Source organism: Lithobates pipiens, unplaced genomic scaffold (genome assembly GCF_037356315.1).
Source record: "Lithobates pipiens isolate NorthernLeopardFrog02 unplaced genomic scaffold, aLitPip1_a1.2 Scaffold_13, whole genome shotgun sequence".
Taxonomy (NCBI): Eukaryota; Metazoa; Chordata; class Amphibia; order Anura; family Ranidae; genus Lithobates; species Lithobates pipiens.
Window position 1 is genome coordinate 32,116,403 of NW_027507718.1, and position 21,454 is coordinate 32,137,856.

At 43.2% G+C, this 21,454-nt stretch overlaps 1 protein-coding gene across 1 annotated transcript in view; it reads right to left on the reverse strand.

The window, feature by feature from the left end:
- Positions 1–6,649: 6,649 nt before the first annotated feature.
- CFAP95 (cilia and flagella associated protein 95) overlaps positions 6,650–21,454 on the reverse strand; it is a 70,175-nt gene continuing 55,370 nt past the window's right edge. The window contains exon 6 of the mRNA XM_077474960.1: positions 6,650–9,541. Within this exon, the coding sequence (XP_077331086.1) occupies positions 9,359–9,541 (183 nt within the window). The 3' untranslated portion in view covers positions 6,650–9,358. The remainder of the gene's footprint in view (positions 9,542–21,454) is intronic.

Below are 21,454 nucleotides of genomic sequence, written 5' to 3' on the forward strand. Positions count from 1 at the left end.
ATTCTTGTTTTTCCTCTGGACTCTGGAACATCCAGGTGCTCTTGTGCAAACGGTAAACGTGTAGCAATGTTTTTTTTGGACAGCAGTGGCTTCCTCTGTGGCATCCTCCCATAAAATCCATTCTTGTTTTTCCTTCTTTTCCTGCACTGTCTTATCCCTTTTACACTAGGCTATTTGCACATGCCCTTTCACTCCTCCCTCACTTACACTAATATCTCATCTTCCACCTTGTAGTTCCCAATATACTACCCACTCACTCACCATTATATATTATTATTATGCTTTACAGTTACCCCTTTGGGTTCAAGATTCTACACTACAATGCTGGAAGGGCGATCTTTTTCTTGCATCTATTTTCACACATTGTTTTTGGGTTGCCCTGCCTTGTTGCTGCTTGGTCACCTCCTCTGCTCCCGGGGGGGGTGTCTTACCCACCCCCTAGTGCCTCCCTTCATCAAGATCAGATTATTTACGCTTTACTATAATTCTACTCATTTATTCATAGGTAAGAGTGTTTGGACCAGAGTTTTTGGCTCCCTCTCTTCCTATTGTAATTAATTACCATTAATTACCATATTATTATTCCTTATAGGTATTCCCTGTTTAGCATCTCCTGATGAGTGGACAAACTTTCACGAAATGCGTTGAGCATTCATACTTGATGTCATGTCACAGCTATCATGTGCATACCATGGATTCTGATTGTTTGAGTCATCAATTTTATTTAATACAACTTTGGTTATATCTATGTTGGGTGTACTGCTGATGCTACTATTATTAATCATGTGCTACAGTGTCTACTATGCTACTAATTTTACTATGATTTGATAGACCAATCATGTTTTATTTATTCTGTACCTTATTTATTGTTATAATATTTGTATCATCTATTGCATTGTGACCCCATTGGATATCAAATAAATATTAATTATACTTACAATGAATGACTCATTCTACCTTAGTGTGATGTTTCACATAAAGTCCCACTGCCCCGTCTGCCCCCATTTCCCCATTCTTTTTAATCGATTAGGGATGGAGACCAATGTACCGGATGGTCATGGCCTCATATAAAGTCCCAACTATTTTCTTTTTTCATTCTTGTTTAGTGTTTTTTTGTATAGTACATTCGCTAACAGGGATATTAGCATATGCCAGAGACTTTTGTAAGTCTTTAGCTGACACTGTAGGATTCTTCTTCACCTCATTGAGCATTCTGTGCTGTGCTCTTGCAGTCATCTTTACAGGATGCCCACTCCTAGGGAGCAGCAGTGCTGAACTTTCTCCACTTATAGATAATTTGTCTTACCGTGGACTGATGAACAGCAAGGCTTTTGGAGATACTTTTATAACCCTTTCCAGCTTTATGCAAGTCAACAATTCTTAATCGTAGGTCTTTTGAGAGCTCTTTTGTGTGAGGCATCATTCACATCAGGCAATGCTTCTTGTGAAACGCAAACCCAGAAATGGTGTGTTTTTTATAGGGCTGGCAGCTGTAACCAACACCTCCAATCTCATCTCATTGATTGGACTCCAGTTGACTGACACCTCACTCCAATTAGCTCTTGGAGATCTCATTAGTCTAGGGGTTCACATAATTTTTCCACCTGCACTGTGAATGTTTACATGGTGTGTTCAATAAAAACATGGTAGCATTTAATTATTTGTGTGTTTAAGCAGACTGTGATTGTCTATTGTTGTGACTTAGCTCAGATCACATTTTATGACCAATTTGTGCAGAAATCCATATCATTCCAAAAGGGTTCATATACTTTTTATTGCAACTGTATAATGTGATGTTAAAGGATAAAACTTACCTTAATATAGTCCTTCTGCAGGACCTGAATGATGGCATAACAGGTCTCTGGAATAATGATCCCCAGAGCCTGGGGAGAGATGCCTGTCAAGAACTTGAGGTCCTGTAGACTTCTCCCAGTCACCAAGTCCCGCATGGTGGCAACTAGTCTCTGCTCCGGAGTGATGGCTTGCCGCATGCAGGTATCCTCCCTGCTGATATAAGGGGTCAGCAAAGCCAACAGATGGTGAAAAACAGGGTCTGTTATCCTGAGATAATTCCTGAAATCCTCAGGATTATTCTCCTGGATTTCACGAAACAAAGGCATGTGCGAGAATTGGTCACGCTGTAGTAACCAATTCTTGGTCCATGAACTCCTCCTCGCCCTGTTCATGGAACGGGCTCGGGTCAAAGTATGAACCCCAACACCAAGCCCCCACACAGCATGAACTCGAGAATGAGTATGTACACGCACCATGGTTTCAAAACGGTTGGCTAGTCAGAACAAACTTAAACAAACGCACTGAAGAACAGCAAGGCCTGTGAAGAGCAAGCTGAAGAACAGTAAACGAGCGGACCAGAACGCACTGGAATACAGATACGAACTGACCAACACGCACTGAAAACCAGATACAAACCCACAAGCACAAACTGAACAGCAGTAAAACGATCAGAATAAGCTGGAGTCTGAAAAGCATGAATCGTCTCCAACCAAACTTCTACTAACACAAGAGATCAGCAGAAGGAGTCCAAAGGGTGGCGCACTGGGTCTTGAACTTCCTTTTTCTAGTCCCGTCGTACGTGCTGTATGTCACCATATTCTAAACGAACTGACTTTGGTGTGATGGTGTGTATGCAGGACTGTTTCAGCACAACTCCGTCGGAAAGACTGTCAGAGTTTAGTCTGATGGAAAAAATGGTCGTGTGTACAGGGCATTAGAGCCATTAACCACTACTCTCTGAATTCTGTCTTTTAGCCAGTTTTCTATCCATTTACAAATGTATCTTTCCAAGCCTGTAGACTTTACCTTACAGATGAGCCATGCGTAGGGAACTGTGTTAAACGCTTTTGCAAAATCCAGGTATACCACGTCCACAGCCACCCCTCTGTCCAAGGTTTAACTTACCTCCTCATAAAAAGAAATCAGGTTTAATTGACAACTTTTGTCTTTCATGAATCTGTGCTGTCTGTTGCTTAAAATATTTTTTCCAGCAAGAACTCATCTATGTGGTCTTTTATTAAACTCTCCAGTATCTTCTATAGAAAAAAAAACGAACAGGTCTGTATTTACTTGGTAAGGACTTTGATCCCTTTTGAAATATGGGCACCACATTGGCCCTGCGCCAATCCAGTGGTGCCATTCCAGTCATTAACGAGTCCCTAAAAATTAGAAACAATGGCCTTGAAATGACAGAGCTCAATTATTATAGGATTTGTGTTTGGATGCCATCTGGTCCAGGTGCTTTATCCACCCTTATTCTGTCTAAATGTTTCTGGACCATATCACTGTTGAGCCATTGTAGATCATTTGGGGCTGTATCACTAACACCCCCATTCTGGACATGAGCTGGACATGAGCTCCCCCATGCTCCTTTGTATACACAGAGCTGAAGAATGTATGTAATAAATTTGCCTTTTCTTTGTCCCCAGTCACCCATTCTAGATTATTTTGTAAAGGGCCTACGTGCTCAAACCTGACCTTTTTACTATTAATATATTTGAAGAATATTTTGAGATTTGTCCTACTATCTTTTGCAATCTGTCGTTCGATTTGAATTCTTCCATCCTTGATTTCCTTTTCACATATTCTGTTATATTCTTTGTAACATTTAAACGATGATAGCGTTCCTTCATTTTTATAATAAAAGAGGTATTCCTGCGCCAACCTACAGAATATTAGCTAGCGTACCACTGTACGCACTGGAGGGAAATTTCTGAACCCACAAAGGAGATAAAAATTTAAGAAGGTAGTGGTGCGCTGTAAAGAAAGTTAGAAATAAATGGTAGCCAGTGGCAGTGACCACACTAATACTAAATAAAAGGTATCAGGTGGTAAAATCAAATAAATATTCCAGAAATAGCATAGCATAACTTGCACTAAAAGGTGTTTTTAGAGGAGAGTTACACATAAACGGATGAATACATTTCTGCTACCGGAAGTGACGCTAATCGAGCTCGCTTGTACACCATTCAGTGATTTCTTTTTTCTTACCCTCCATCCTGAGCATCCCTAAGCCACCCTTAAAGGGGCCATGCGCTGTTTCTAATAGGCAGGATAGGAACACCGGTCAGGACCTGGGTTACCACAGTAAGACCACCAAGGACCCCGAAGATATTAAATTCATGCTGTAACCTTACAGCAGTAATATAAGGGGACACCCATATATTTATCCCAAAGAACTGCATGGGATATCGACCTCCATCAGCACCTTATACCGGATTATGTTTACAAGCACTAGCACTTTATGAATTGAACATCGCTACACTGTGCACTTTAGAAGTTTTATTAATGGAAACAACTTTGGACACTGAATATTTATTTTTGTGGAAAATTAATTGTATTTTCTTCTTTTAGTTGACTCTATTATTATTTTACTATTTTGCATTTATTTGCTGTTTTCACTTGTGCTTCCACGTTGGGAGACCAGCACCAGTATTTCTCCTTAGCAAGTGTGTTTATTATCACTTATATTCACTACTATATTATAGCTAAGCACTGTACACCATATTTATGGAAATGTATTCATCTGTTTATGTGTAACTCTCCTCTAAAAACACCTTTTAGTGCACTAAGTTATGCTATGCTATTTCTGGAATATGTATTTGATTTTACCACCTGATACCTTTTATTTAGTATTAGTGTGGTCACTGCCACTGGCTACCATTTGTTCCTTCATTTTTATACTTTGTAAAAACTCTTTTTGTATTATTTATAGCCATTTTAACGTTGGCCATGAGCCACATAGGTTTTATTTTTAGCATTTTAAATGTATTGCCCATGGGAATATACTTTGCAGTGAGTTTGTATACAGTCACTTTGAAGAATTCCCATTTCTGTTCCGTGTCCATTGATGCCAATATTCCCTTCCAGTCTAAGTCCTGGAGAGCAGCCCTCATCCTTGGAAAATGTGCTCTCTTAAAGTGTTTTTGTCATACCTGTATGTTTTGTTGCTTACAGCTAACATAAAATGAAATCATGTTATGGTCACTGATACCCAGATGTTCTTTTATATGAATACTGGTAATAAGCTCTGCATGGTTTGACATTACCAGGTCCAGCAGAGTGTCATTTCTAGTTGGGGCCTCAATAAACTGGACCATAAAATTGTCTTGTAATAGGTTTATAAATTTTTGACCTTTAACTGTCCCAGCAGTGCCATTACTGCAGTCAATTTCCGGGTAGTTGAAATCCCCATTATCACTGTCCCAGCCCTTGCAGCCTTTTCCATCTGTGCAAGGAGCTGAGTCTCCACCTCCTCACTAACACTGGGAGGTCTATAACAAACTCCAATGACAACCTTTGTAGTACGCACACCCATCTACAGTTCCACCCATAATGCTTCAGACTCATCACACTCTCCATCAACTAGGTTCTCTTTCACACTCGCTTTGAGATCACTTCTCACATAGAGACAGACACCACCACCCCTCCGTTTTACCCTGTCTTTCCAAAAGAGAGCATATCCAGGAATATTAATAGCTCAGCCATGAGAAGAATGAAGCCAAGATCCAGCAATACGAATTAGATCATAGTTCACCTCATGCACCAGAGCTTCTAACTCACCTATTTTGCTTGGCAGACTTCTGGCATTGATGAACAAACACTTTAATTCATTGTCACATTTTGCAAATGTATGTTGCATATTTTTTATTTTAGTACAAGTAGTACCAATTCCAATGGTTGATTGTAACATAGGAAACTTCATATCATCTGCCATAGCCCTCCCTCCATCTTTCCCCATTCCACCCACCAATAGGGGCAGACCCCTGTCTGACCTGTCTGCCCCATTAAATTTTAATTTACCCTAACCCCACAATCCTAGTTTAAATAGTCCACCAGCCTTTCCACAAACATCTCCCCCAGCACAGTAGACCCCTTTCCATTTAGGTGCAAACCATCTTTAGCATATAGGTTGTACCCCAATGAAAAGTCAGCCCAGTGCTCTAAAAACCCAAATCCCTTACACCAGGTCTTTAGCCATGCATTCAGCTTTCTAATCACCCCCTGCCTTTCCTGTGTTGAGCATGGCATAGGCAATATTTCAGAGAATATCACCTTGGGGGTCGTTCCCATCAACTTGCAGGCTAGTTCTTTAAATTGGTTCTTAAGGATCCTCCACCTTCCATATATTCTGTCATTGGTTCCAATGTGGATAAAGACAGCTAGGTAATGCCTAGCCCCTCTCAGTAATTTATCAACCCGGTCCACCACATGCTGAACCCTGGCACAAAGGAGACAGCAAACCATTTGATTGAGGCGATCCTGGCGACAAATTATTCTATCAGTCCTTCTGAATATAGAATCTCCTATTACCACCAACCACTTGGGAAAATTGTTACGCTTGCAGTGGGGCTCCCCAGCACCATGACATTTAAAAGCTAGTACTGGTGCTTATTTCCTCTTTAACTTTCTGGGTTGTGGGTGGTTCTTTGTCGTTCCCACCTACAATGCAGGACTGACAGAGAGGCGGAGAGAAGTGGCTTTGGAAGACTAGTTGTGCAGCTGGAGGCCTGGGAGAATGATGAATAAGGTAAAATCTATTGCGTTTTATGTGCTCCTTAGACAAAATAAGCATTTAAACCTTGCAGTGCAAGGGGAGCCCCACTGGTGATTTGTCCAATCTACTTCCCTCACATTCAACAATTGCACTTTCTTTATTTTGTTTAAAATAAAATGCAAAGGAAAACACAGTTTTTACAAAATTACCAGCATGGCACAACAGATAGAAAGCATTTGAAACAATTTCCCCATTCAATTATGATAGTCCTACAGCCTGCTTGTTAGGCTCTATGCACACTGGGCTTAAAAAATGTTAGTACCCTTGGCAGAGAAAAAGCTCATATAGAGTGTTTTTGTACACAGTTTAGACAAGTTTAGTAGAGTTTTGCATTTTTTTCTGCCAGAAAGCTCCAATCAGAAACGCAAGCCAGAAGGTTTTTTTGTTTCTGTTTCTAAACGATGAGCTCAAAATATGCCTGTAATTGCCCTAATGTGCATGGACACATAGGATAGCATTGGGCTGCTTCTACAGGCAGAACACAAAACTCCGGTAGAAGGAGCGATTTTTAAGCCAGTGTGCATGGACGCTACTATGAAAGCTCTACAGGAGAGACGTAGGAGATTCACTCTCCCAAATGAATAAGAGCCAACATGGGATGGTTAAAGTAAATTGACCTCCTGGAAGTACTTTTAACAATTTAAGAAACAGTTTAATGTTTAGTTTCACACTAAATGTATTGGGATGTATTGAAGCTAGACAGGAAGGATTTTCAGAAAAAGATTAGCAATAACAGCCTATGTATTTCTCTCAGTAATGGTTTTCTATAGGCCTCCCCCTTACACCAACCCCTACACTTACCCACCCCCAACATCGACTCAAAATTTTAAAAGATTCTCCATTATTAAGGCCTCCTTCTTGAATGTTATATGGCATAATATCAGCATAGCGAGCAGTTTACATACTTGCGGTCCTCCAGCGAATATGATACAAGTTCATATTTTATGAAATCTTTAGAGGAACCATTTGGTTCCATAAAGGAGACCATAAGGCAGCACCTAACGTTAAAGTTCTTTTAAAGAGGGATTTCACTGGGAAAAAAAATTATTAAAAGCCAGCAGCTAGAAATACTACAGCTACTGACTTTTAATAAATGGACACTCACCTGTCTCAGGGTCCAGCGATGTCGGCATCCGAGGCCGATCGATCGCTCGGCTCTCGGCTGCTGCCGCCGCCATTCTAGGTGAGGGAATCAGGAAGTGAAGCATTGTGGCTTCACTTCCCGGTTTGCAGCGTAATAGGAATGGTCCGCGCTGTCTCTGGACCCGTGTGTGTCCCGACAGGAAGAAGCATAGACTCCCGTGGGAGTCTAAGCCTGGAAGTAGGTGCAAATACCTGTCTTAGGCAGGTATCTGCGCCCCCCTCCCCCTTGAAAGGTGCCAACTGTGACACCGGAGGGGGGAGGGTTCCGATGAGCGGACGTTCCACTTTAGGGTGGAACCCCGCTTTAAGTCACGTTTACCCCATGCTGGGTACTCAGTGGAACATTCACTGCTACTGAATACATCTCTATATACAGGTGCTAGAAAACAGGTGCTAGATGTGCACAGTGTGAGAAGTATACAAGGCCATTTCCTCATATACAATCCTAACTTCTAAAGACTAAAACATTTTAGAGTGCTATGGAAACTGCCATTGATTACCTCTGTCTAAAAATGCTAGTAGCCTCGTTATGTCGTCCAGGTGGTTTGATTGATATTTTGCTAGTATCCTGTTTGTTCTGTTGTCCCAGTGGTTTTATTGCAATTTGAACCATGAACCTAAGCAAATATGCATATCTGGAAAGTCAGAGTAAAGTCAGGAGTAATCTGGATACCTGTTCCAGATCAGTGACGAACACTGTTGAAGCCAGAGAGTTTACATTATATAGAAAGCATCTTCAGAATCACAAGACCGCAATGGTAGCTACATGTTTATGTCAGTAAAGATTTCTTGTAATACATGCTCAGTGACATTTAAGAGTAGAATGTCAATTCACAGCTCTCATAATATGACCGCTACAAACCTTAGTTATATTTTTTTACTTGATAACACCTAAGGCCTCTTTCACACGGGGCGGATCAGTAATGATCTGCCCCGTGATGATCCGCTCGCTCAGCGGGGATCGCTCCGTTGTCCCCGCTGAGCCGGCGGCGGACAGGGCGGTCTCCGCACACTGTGCAGGGACCGCCCTGTCAGCTCTCCGCTCTCCTCTATGGGGATCGGATGAACATGGACCGTCTGTCTGTGTTCATCCGATCCGCTCTGCAGACGGATAGAAAAATAGGATTTTCCTCCGTCTGCAGAATCGGACAGTAGCGGAGGCGGACGATATCGGGTGTCTGCGGATGCTCATCCGCAGACACCCGCTATCCCACAGGGATGAATGTATGCCCGTATTTCATCCGCAAACGGATGGATGAAATACGGACATACCATCCGCATGTGTGAAAGGGGCCTTAAAACATCTAATTAGATAAATGTCTGAAGTTTATGACAATGAATCAGTCTATTGTATAGACAATATTCTCCAAAATATTCAAAAAAAACAATACAGATTTTCACAGGGCACTGAGATTCTTTTGGATTCTACAAATAAATATAAAAAAAACTCATGCTGACATATTGACCACGATGTGAACGTGATCAAGAGATCCTGCTGCAGGATAATGGTTACTAAAATGTGTAATTTAATTTCATTTTCCAATTTAGTTTCTTCATTCATAACAAAATGTTTTAAGATTATTTTCAGTAAAACATGAGAAAATGCAGAACAGATGGATGGTCATGTTGTGTATCATGCTATCTTCACAGGTGTGGTGTTATAAGGTGGGTTGGCGTGAACACCAGTCGCTTCATGTGACTATTGGCATACATGCCACTTTCATCTTGCCAGGTGTTTCTACCATGCCTTCTATAATCTGCTGTGTCCGTAAACTGGGAATGGCATTTCTTGTAGGCTGCGGAGTAGTTTGGGACTTCTGGAACTTTCTGTTAGATAAATACAAACGTACATTTTAATAAAACATTAAAAACAGACTAAATTAACAGTTAACCAACACATCATTACACAGTTCAGTCGTAAAATCTGCATTGCTTGAAGAAATAAAAGGGGATACAAAGTACAGAAAGTTAAAAAAAAAAAGTTAATAAGGCAAAGTTTTCCATGAATCTATTCTCATGTTCTCCCTTCAGGGTTTAATGCTGCATTTATCGCTTATTTACCAACTTAGCTACATGGAGATCTGAGGATCTGCTCTAGAGCAACAACAATTGCCTTTAAGTGAAATCCTTACAATAAAAATAGACATGAATAGTCCAATTCCCAAGTGCATTTTTTTTATGAACAGAACAACTCTCCATGACAACAGGCAAATCCTGCTTGCTCACTTACTGTTATTACATTTCTGCTTCTAAATGTACACACACTGATATTTCATAAACTGAACTCTGATGAAAACATATCATTCAATTGCTTTTTTTATGTCCCTTTGGGATTTCAATTGAGAGATTTCCCCAGCAGAGTACCCAGTTCCCTACTTTGTGGAACAAAGCCTTATTCTTCTTGCTGCATTGTTCCTAATGTAAAATAAAAATTCAGTATGAATGAAGCTTGATGTGAATCTTGTTATTGAAATTCTAGACAAATGTAAAAAGTCTGATTCCTGTCAACAGGATAATACTGCTGTCTTTGGGACAGCTTAAATTGCAGCAGGCATCCCTCGGTCACCATCATTGGTAAAAACACTGTAGGCCATCAGCCAGGGTTACATTTTGCAGTTGATAACCTACTGTTCCATTCTCTCCACCAGCAAAGGTGCTGTGAGTTTTTGCCAATTAAATACAAAGGCAAGCTCCGAGAATTCAAGTATGTACAGTATGTGTATATGCTGGGAGGGCAGGAAGTGGATGGTTACTAACAAACAATATGACCTCCATTCTCGATCTACAGTCATGTGAAAAATGATGTGCACCCCTTGGAAATTGTTTACTTTTTCAACGTGTTCAGCAATGACTACAGATAACGTTGATATACTTGAATAAGAACACAAGAAAATGTGCCTTTTCAATCATTTATTCATCAAAACTATCAATAGATGTAATGGTGTACTGTGAAAAAAGTAATGACATCCTTAGCATAAAAATCCAATATTGCCCCCATAGGAAAAATGTGTTCTTGTAGGTGATTTGTAACTGCCCATCAGTCTGTGACATTGACATTTTTGATCACTCCTACAAGCAAAATTAGTTCAGATGCAAGATAGTTGTAGGTTTCCTTAAATGATCTGCTCATTTCAAAATCTCCTGCATAATGTTTATGGTAGTCAAACAGGGCTTTAACTAGGCCACTCCATTTTGTCCTTTTTTGAGCTATTCTTTGTGGGTTTGCTAGTGTGCATTGGATCATTATCATGTTGAAAAACTAATTTCTGGTTCAACTTCAGCTTTTGGACAGGTGGCCTCACATCTATCACTCTCTGTTACATTGCAGAATGTATAGTTAAATTAATGAATGTGCACTGGTCCTGAAGCATCACCAGAATCCCAAATCATAACATTCTCATATGTTTCACAGTTGTTATGAACTTCTCCTGAAACGTGTCTTTGGTTTGGGGCAAACATGTTACTGTTACTGTGACCAAACAATTCTATCTTTGATTGAGCCATCTTCAGCAAATTGTTACAGAAGGGCCTGGTTTTTGCAATGGAAAATTACAGTCTTAATCTAATTTTTATTTTTTTTGGACAGCAAAAATTTTATTAACACACCTTCCATGCAGGTTGAAATGATGCAAACTCTTACAGTGGAATGACGTATTTTAAATCATATGGTGACCTTTTCAAAGTCTCTTGTCAGACATATAGGCATCCATAGCCTTTCCTCTGAAGGCCTCAGAGAGAGAGCACTATTGATCTTCGCATCATAAACAAATAAGACAGGTGCATAACTGAAAAAAGGTTCTAATCACTTGCACATAATCTGGAATTCCCAATTCAAATTATTATTATTTTTTTTAATGGGTTATAAGTTGAGATACAAAATAGAGCCTATTGGGCGTACCATCCATAGCCTTTCCTCTGAAGGCCTCAGAGAGAGAGCACTATTGATCTTCGCATCATAAACAAATAAGACAGGTGCATAACTGAAAAAAGGTTCTAATCACTTGCACATAATCTGGAATTCCCAATTCAAATTATTATTATTTTTTTTAATGGGTTATAAGTTGAGATACAAAATAGAGCCTATTGGGCGTACCATCCCAATTCTAATTTGATGGATTTTAAGTGATGGTAAAAATGTAGGGGTGAACTTTCTTTTTATATATAATAAATCTATATTTTGGTATATATATATATATACAGTGCCTTGCGAAAGTATTCGGTCCCCTTGAACTTTTCAACCTTTTGCCACATTTCAGGCTTCAAACATAAAGATATAAAATTTAAATTTTTTGTGAAGAATCACCAACAAGTGGGACACAATTGTGAAGTGGAACGAAATCTATTGGATATTTTAAACTTTTTTAGCAAATAAAAAACTGAAAAGTGGTGCATGCAAAATTATTCGGCCCCTTTACTTTCAGTGCAGCAAACTCACTCCAGAAGTTCAGCAAGGATCTCTGAAGGATCCAATGTTGTCCTAAATGACTGATGGTGATAAATAGAATCCACCTGTGTGTAATCAAGTCTCTGTATAAATGCACCTGCTCTGTGATAGTCTCAGGGTTCTGTTGAAAGCGCAGAGAGCATCATGAAGACCAAGGAACACACCAGGCAGGTCCGTAATACTGTTGTGGAGAAGTTTAAAGCCGGATTTGGATACAAAAAGATTTCCCAAGCTTTAAACATCCCAAGGAGCACTGTGCAAGCGATCATTTTGAAATGGAAGGAGTATCAGACCACTGCAAATCTACCAAGACCTGGCCGTCCCTCTAAACTTTCAGCTCAGACAAGGAGAAGACTGATCAGAGATGCAGCCAAGAGGCCCATGATCACTCTGGATGAACTGCAGAGAACTACAGCTGAGGTGGGAGAGTCTGTCCATAGGACAACAATCAGTCATACACTGCACAAATCTGGCCTTTATGGAAGAGTGGCAAGAAGAAAGCCATTTCTCAAACATATCTATAAAAAGTCTCGTCTAAAGTTTGCCACAAGCCACCTGGGAGACACACCAAACATGTGGAAGAAGGTGCTCTGGTCAGATGAAACCAAAATCGAACTTTTTGCCCACAATGCAAAACGATATGTTTGGCGTAAAAGCAACACAGCTCATCACCCTCAACACACCATCCCCACTGTCAAACATGGTGGTGGCAGCATCATGGTTTAGGCCTGCTTTTCTTCAGCAGGGACAGGGAAGATGGTTAAAATTGAGGGGAAGATGGATGCAGCCAAATACAGGACCATTCTGGATGAAAACCTGTTGGAGTCTGCAAAAGACCTGAAACTGGGACGGAGATTTATCTTCCAACAAGACAATGATCCCAAACATACAGCAAAATCTACAAAGGAATGGTTCACAAATAAACGTATCCAGGTGTTAGAATGGCCAAGTCAAAGTCCAGACCTGAATCCAATCGAGAATCTGTGGAAAGAGCTGAAAACTGCTGTTCACAAACGCTCTCCATTCAACCTCACTGAGCTCGAGCTGTTTTGCAAGGAAGAATGGGCAAGAATTTCAGTCTCTCGATGTGCAAAACTGATAGAGACATACCCCAAGCGACTTGCAGCTGTAATCACAGCAAAAGGTGGCTCTACAAAGTATTAACACAAGGGGGCCGAATAATTTTGCACGCCCCACTTTTCATTTTTTTATTAGTTAAAAAAGTTTCAAAAATCCAATCTATTATATATATATATATATATATATATATATATGATATATTATCTTAGATCATATGTGTAATTTGTTCATCTATATCACATTTATTTGTAGTGTCAAGGTCAGGCTCTGAGACCAGTAGCTATCACAGGAGAATGACTCCCATCCAGGGCCAGCCCTACCATGGGTCCATGGGACTCAGGCAGCACTTTAATCTGTTGAAGATGGTTTACCTACCTAATTTTTTATACTTCTTTTGGCATACCCCAATCATTATTCCCAAATCCTTCTTTAGGTGATTGGATGGCATTGTGGTGTCCTTTGTATGGGCTGGGCAAACCCCTCGGGTAGCAAAAAAGATCTTGTATCTCTCGCTTTCTAGCAGTGGACTGGCACTCCCAAACTTTCAACTTCAATATTGGGCAGCAGTGATGGTCACTGTGCAGTGGTGGTTCTCCCAGCCTAGACAGAATCCTGCAGTGACCGTGGAGGCAGCCCTTATGGGATCCTATGCGGCCTTACGCAGCCTGGTCTTTTGTGGACCTAAGGCTCACCCCTCTGTAACAGGTCCCATGAAAGTTATGATACAGGTATGGAACCAAGCCTGGGCTATTTATAGGAAACCATCCAACGTATCCCTGCATACATCCCTATGGGGAAAACCTTTGCTCCCTCACATATACAATTCCTGACTCATACGTGTGTGCTAACTGGGGAATTACCACTCTAAAACATGTTATGTAGGACAGTAGGATCTTGCCCATCCCGAACTTGCAGGGAACATACTCGTTGCCTAGACCCCTGGAATTCCACTACTGGCAAATGTGGCATGATATTAGGACTCAATTCCCAGATCCCATTGTCCTTGAATCTGACCCCATAGAGCACCTTCTGCCCTCCAAGGTGATGGGGAAGCCTTTATCCTCTTTGGATTTCTACCTGTCAGTGGCCTACAATGCTAAACCAACCCAAACTTTCGACAAGTGGAGAGCAGAAGTTCCCACCCTTGGTGAAGACAAATGGGACGATTGTGTCTCCTCCTACATTCCCTCCTTGATTTTGGCTAGGGTTAGGTTCATACAATTTAAATTCCTTCACAGGGCATACTACAACCCTCAAAAGACTAGCTATCATCTACCCTCAAATGGACCCATTGTGCACTAGGTGCATCATTGAAACTGGTACTTTCTGGCACATGGTGTGGTCTTACATAGTTACATAGTATGTAAAGCTGAAAAAAGACTCTAGTCCATCTAGTTCAACCTGTGTGGGTGCATATGTATCATTGTCTATAATGCTTTCCCATATCCATGTATGCTGTGTCCTTTAAGGCCCCATACACACTGTATTGTGTAGTTTTTCTTCTAAGTTTTTCCTTCAGATTTACCAAAACCATGTAGTACAAGGGCTGGCCTGATTGCATACAAATTGAAACTCCTAAGGTTTGACCTCATATTATATGGTTTTGGTAAATCCAAAAGGAAAAACTCAGAAGAAACACTGATAGTGTGTATGGGGCTTAAGATGTACATCTAAAAGTCTTTTAAAGATATCCATACTCCCCGCAGTCACCACCACTTGTGGGAGAGAGTTCCATATCCTTATTGCCCTAACAATGAAGAACCCCCTATGCAGTTTAAGGTTAAACCGCTTCTTCTCCAGTCTCACTGTGTGGCCCTGCGTCCTTTTATACTCCCTATGACTGAATAGTTTATTTCCTATGCTGGGATCCCCATTGAAATATTTGTAGGTCGCTATCATATGTCCTCTCAAGCGTCTTTTCTCCAGCGAGAATAAATTTAGTGTTTTCAGCTGTTCCTCATAATTGAGGTCCTCCAGTCCCCTTATTTGTTTCGCTGCCCTTCTTTGGACTCTCTCCAGCTCCAGCACATCCCTTTGAAGGACTGGTGACCAGAACTGGACTGAAAACTCCAGCTGAGGTCTCACCAGAGTTTTATAAAGTGGCAGAATTATGGTTTTGTCCCTGGAGTATATCCCTTTTTTATGCATGCTAATGTTCTGCCGGCTTTGGCAGCTGCAGCTTGGCACTGCATGCTGTTGCATAACCTGTCATCTACTACTACCCCTAGTTTTTTTTCCATCCTTGACTCCCCCAGCTGTACTCCACCTAGTGAATATTTAACATTTATGTTTTTTGACCCCAAGTGCATTACTTTACATTTCTCCACATTAAACCTCATTTGCCATTTGTCTGCCCACTACTTTATTTTATTCAGGTCATTCTGCAAAATGTCCATGTCCTGATGCGAGGTTATTACTCTGCTTAACTTTGTGTCATCCGCAAAAAGATTTATCCCATCCTCTATGTCGTTTATGAATATGTTGAATAAAATTGGTCCCAAGACATAACCTTGGGTTATCCCACTCACTACTTCAGACCAGTCTGAGTACATGTTATTTATCACTACTCTTTGGACCCATCCCTGTAACCATTTTTTTTACCCAAGTACAAACCCAATGGTATAAGCCTAGCTTGTAAGCTGTGTTTATGGGGGACTGTATCAGATGCTTTTGCAAAGTCCAGATACATCACATTCACAGGCCTCCCCATATCTAGATGGCTGCTCACTTCCTCGTAGAATGGTAGCAGATTGGTCTGCCAGGAACGTCCCCTCATAAACCCATTATCAGGGCTGGGCTCAGCCCTTCATTCTCTGAGCTGGCTACACAGCTGTTCGCTTATTGCTAGCTCCTATCTCTCCACAGTTACTCAGCTGTTGACAGCTGTTGATGAACCTGCTCGTTAGTCCTGCCTACTTAAGCCGTCCAGTCCAGAGGAGCTCAGCCTTCATCTTGGTCACATCACATAAACTATCTCCTGCGATCCTGTTTAAGACTTGCTTTGCTGGCATCCCTTCTGGCTCCAGATCCTGCTTGCTGTTCCACTACATTGATTCCTGACTTCTGACTTGGCTGACTATCCATTCCGGTTACTAAACTGTGGCTATGTTTTGAATACGTTTGTTCTCTTTACTTTTATATGATTTACCTGTACTTCTGTCTCAGCCTGATTTCATGGTTTCTGACAACCATGCTGATTACCACTAATGATATTCTTCTCCTCCATAAAACTTTGGATGTAGTCCCTAATCATCCCCTCCAATAATTTACCCACTACTGATGTTAGGCTGACTGGCCTATAAATTCCCAGGAATATGTCTCGGTCCTTTTTTGAATATTGGTACCACATTGGCTTTTCTCCAATCAGCTGGTATCAATCATGTCATTATGCTGTCCACAAAGATCAGGAACAGTGGTCTGGCTATAACTTGACTTGACTTTAGTTCTCTGAGGACTCTCGGGTGTAATCCATCTGGTCCCTTTTAATTTGTTTGTGTTGAGCTTAGTAAGTCTATCTTTGACTTCAGCCTGTTAGCCACGTGGGTATGTCTTGTGTTGTGCCACTAACACTACAGTCGCTGTCGATAAAGCCTTCTTTTTCTTAAGCCGCGTACACACGGGCGGACTGTCTGGCCTACTTAGTCCGCCGAAACACATTTCAGCGGACAGTCCGCTCGTGTGTGGGCTTCAGCGGACTTTTTCAGCGTGCAGTCTGGCGGACTAATTATTTCGGAATTTCCGTAATACTGTCCGTCGGACTCGCATTTCGGCGGACAATCCCCCCGTGTGTGTGCCAGTCCGCCGTACTTTTGAAATGAGCGTACTTTTCCCGCCCGGAGAAAAGTCCGCTCATTTCGAGCGGGTATCCAGGTAGGCGGGGCCCGCGAAGGAGACGTCGCTGGCCCCGCCGCCTGGTATGGACTTAAAGGGGAACCCCAACGCCGAAAAATCCCCCAAGTCCACAACAGACCCTTGTCCGAGCACGCTACCCGGCCGGCCAGGAAAGGGGGGCGAGCAAGCGCCCCCCCTCCTGAGCCGTACCAGGCCGCATGCCCTCAACATGGGGGGGTGCCTTGGGAAAGGGGGGCGCGCGGCCCCCCCACCCCAAAGCACCTTGTCCCCATGTTGATGAGGACAAGGGCCTCTTCCCGACAACCCTGGCCGTTGGTTGTCGGGGTCTGCGGGCGGGGGGCTTATCGGAATCTGGGAGCCCCCTTTAATAAGGGGGCCCCCGGATACCGGCCCCCCACCCTATGTGAATGAGTATGGGGTACAATGTACCCCTACCCATTCACCTGTAAAATAAAAGTACCAAAAAAAAACACAACACACGAGATAAAATACTTTATTGCACAGCTCCGGGGGTCTTCCGTCTTTGGGGGTCTTCTCGCCGGACTCCTCCACTATCTTCTTGTAGCTCTTTTGCTAGCAGAGGAGTCCGGCTTTCTTCCTCGCCACCGTCCTCTTCTCCCGACTTCGGGGGTCTTGTCCCCCTCTTCGGTTCTTCTGCCAGCCCACCGCGCCTTCTTATAGCTCTTTTACAGGCGGTGGCCCGGTCTTCTGTCGCCGTCGTCGCCGCCTTCCGTTCTTCTTCTTCTTCTTCTTCTCCAGGAGATGTTGCCTCGACGATCTCTCCGGCCGGAATGCCAGGGACGCACTGCACGGCCACTTATATAGGGACAATGGGGCGGTGTCACATGGCTTTATGTCACATGGGTTGGTCACATGGGTTGATGTCACATGGGGACTATGACATCGTAAGGGGGCGGGGTCACCATGTGACACCAACCCATGTGACATAAAGCCATGTGACACCGCCCCTTGTCCTATATAAGTGGCCGCGCAGTGCGTCCCTGGCATTCCGGCCGGAGAGATCGTCGAGGCAACATCTCCTGGAGAAGAAGAAGAAGAAGAAGAAGAACGGAAGGCGGCGACGGCGGCGACGGCGGCGACAGAAGACCGGGCCACCGCCTGTAAAAGAGCTATAAGAAGGCGCGGTGGCCCGGCAGAAGAACCGAAGAGGGGGACAAGACCCCCGAAGTCGGGAGAAGAGGCTGGCGGCAAAGAAGAAAGCCGGACTCCTCCGCTAGCAAAAGAGCTACAAGAAGATAGCGGAGGAGTCCAGCGAGAAGACCCCCGAAGGCGGAAGACCCCCGGAGCTGTGCAATAAAGTATTTTATCTCGTGTGTTGTGTTTTTTTGGTACTTTTATTTTACAGGTGAATGGGTAGGGGTACATTGTACCCCATACTCATTCACATAGGGTGGGGGGCCGGTATCCGGGGGCCCCCTTATTAAAGGGGGCTCCCGGATTGCGATAAGCCCCCCGCCCGCAGACCCCGACAACCAACGGCCAGGGTTGTCGGGAAGAGGCACTTGTCCTCATCAACATGGGGACAAGGTGCTTTGGGGTGGGGGGGCCACGCGGCCCCCCCTTCCCCAAGGCACCCCCCCATGTTGAGGGCACGCGGCCTGGTACGGCTCAGGAGGGGGGGCGCTCGCTCGCCCCCCTTTCCTGGCCGGCCGGGTAGCGTGCTTGGACAAGGGTCTGTTGTGGACTTGGGGGGGACCCCACGCCGATTTTTTTCGCCGTTGGGATTCCCCTTTAAGTCCATACCAGGCGGCGGGGTCAGCGACGTCTCCTTCGCGGGCCCCGCCTACCTGGAGACGCGCTCGAAATGAGCGGACTTTCCTCCGCGTGTGTGGGCGAGTCCGTTCATTTCAAAAGTAGGGCAGATAGTATGGCGGACTTAGTACGCCGTATTAGTCCGCTCAAAAAGTGCCGTGTGTGGGCAAGTCCGTTCATTCGAAAGTATGACGGACTGTCCGTCGGATTGTCTGACGGACTAAGTTGGCCAGACAGTCCGCCCCGTGTGTACGCGGCTTTACATAAAAACTGTGGAGAAGAAGGCATTTAGTACAGTTGCCTTCTTTGTCTCATCTGTAACCATCCTTACCTCCTCATCTTTTAAGTGTGCAATGTGTTCCATTTTTGTCTTTTTACTGGTAATGTATCTAAAAAACGTTTTTGGGTTATTTTTACTTTCTTCTGCTATGTGTCTCTCGTATTCTTTTTTAGCCTGCTTGATTGCTATTTTACATTTCTTTTTGCATTCCTTGTAGTGCAGAAATGCTGGCGTTGACCCATTCCCTTTATAATTTTTAAAGGCCATACTTTTCTCCTTGATGAGGCTACTTACATTATGGTTTAACCACCCAAGTTAAATGTTTGCTCTTCTATATTTATAGCCCATTGGAATGCACTGTTTGATACCTTTATTTAATATGCTGCTAAAGCATTCCCATTTCTCTTCTGTGTTCAATGTCCCCAGAATTTGGTCCAAATTAATGTCGTGTAGCAATGACCATAGTTCAGGAAAATGTGTTTGTTTGAAATTTAGTGTTTTTGTACTACCCATATGCCTCCTTTTACTGTGATTTATGGTAAAAGCGATCATTCTATGATTGCTAGATCCCAAGCTGTCGCGTATCTCCACATCTGAGATCATACTTGGATTGTTTGTAATTAAAACATCTAACAGGGCATTCTTTCTAGTAGGTGAATCCACCATTGGGGACATGAAGTTTCCCTGTTAAACATTCATGAAATGACAAGCCTTTAGTGAGTGAGCTGTTCCCCCTGCCTAGTCGATAACGGGATAATTGAAGTCCCCATTATGATTACATTTCCCTGTTTGCCTTCCTGTTTGCTTTCTAACTAAGCTAGTTATTCCAGCTCCTCCTCCTCCCTCATGTTGGGTGGCATATAACATGCCCCCACTATTAATTTCTCACTCACCCCCTATCTTTGAAGTTCTACCCATACTGATTCCAACTCCCCCCTATCCCATACATAATGTCGCTCCTTTAGCACCCTTCCATCAATTTTGGCATATAAATACACCCCTCCCCCTTTTCTACCTTCCCTGTCCTTTCGATACAGGGAAAACCCCTTGTATATTGGCCAGCCAATCGTGTCACTTGTCAAACCAAGTTTCAGTTATTCCCACAAAGTCTAAGTCCTCCTCATGTAATAGCATCTCCAGATCCATTATTTTGTTAGCTTGGCTCATAGCATTTGTGTATACGCCTCTTAGTGCTGTATGAGTACGTATTGTTTTCACCCCTTGTGTATCCGGGTTTTATCTTCGAATTCCCCCCCCCCAACACCTAATTTAAAAGCGCCTCCAGCTTTGTGGCCATCTTGCTTCACAATAGAGCTGTACCATCCCCATTAAGGTGCAGCCCATCCTCACAAGAGCCGGTAACTGACTGAGAAGTCAGCCCAGTTCTCCAGAAACCCAAACCCCTCTTGCCTGCACCAGTTCCTCAGACACTTGTTCAGTTCCCTGAGCTTCTGCTTTCTCTCCGCTGTGGCTCGAGGTACAAGTAGTATTGCAGAGAAAACTACCTTGGAGGTCCTTTTCCTCAATCTATTCCCTAAGTCCCTGAAATCAGTTTTTGGGACTCTCCACCTTCCTCTTATTTTGTCATTGGTACCAACATGTATCATGACTGCTGGATCCTCCCCAGCTCCTCCCAATAATCTGTCCAACCGATGGCTGCTAGGGGAGGGCGCCTGCTTCAGCACTGCCACCCCCAAGCTTGTATCACTCTCTTCATGCAACCTGGTATATTTGTTGGGTTGTACCAACTCAGGACCGGCCTCCCCAGTGCTCTTCCCTCTACCCCTCCTCCCATCTGTCTTACCTACCTCTGGTTCCTATGCTTCCATCTCTCTAACCTCCTATAGGCTGGCCCCTGCCAGCACCTGCTGGGTAATGTCCAAGCTCTTCTTCAGGTACCTAATGCTTCTCAGTGTTGCTACTTGATTCTCCAGATCCAGGATCTGGGCTTCCAGAGAAAGAATTCACTCATATCTCACACAGCAGTATGCGCCCTCGATTGGCTCATCAAGGAATGCATACATGGTGCAGGATGTGCACTGAGTGGCATCACCAATCCTGTTAGACATTTTACCCTCTATACTATTGGATAAATTGAGTAAGACTAACTATTTATTGTCTACCCTATTTTCTGCTCTCTACTCCCAGTGCACCCACAATACACGGGCACCCACAGTACACAAGCACTCACAATACACAGGCACTCACAATACTCAGGAACTCCCACTACACAGGTACTCCCACTACACAGGTACTCCCACTACACAGGTACTCCCCCTACTCAGGTATTCCTAAGCTTCGCCCTTAATGT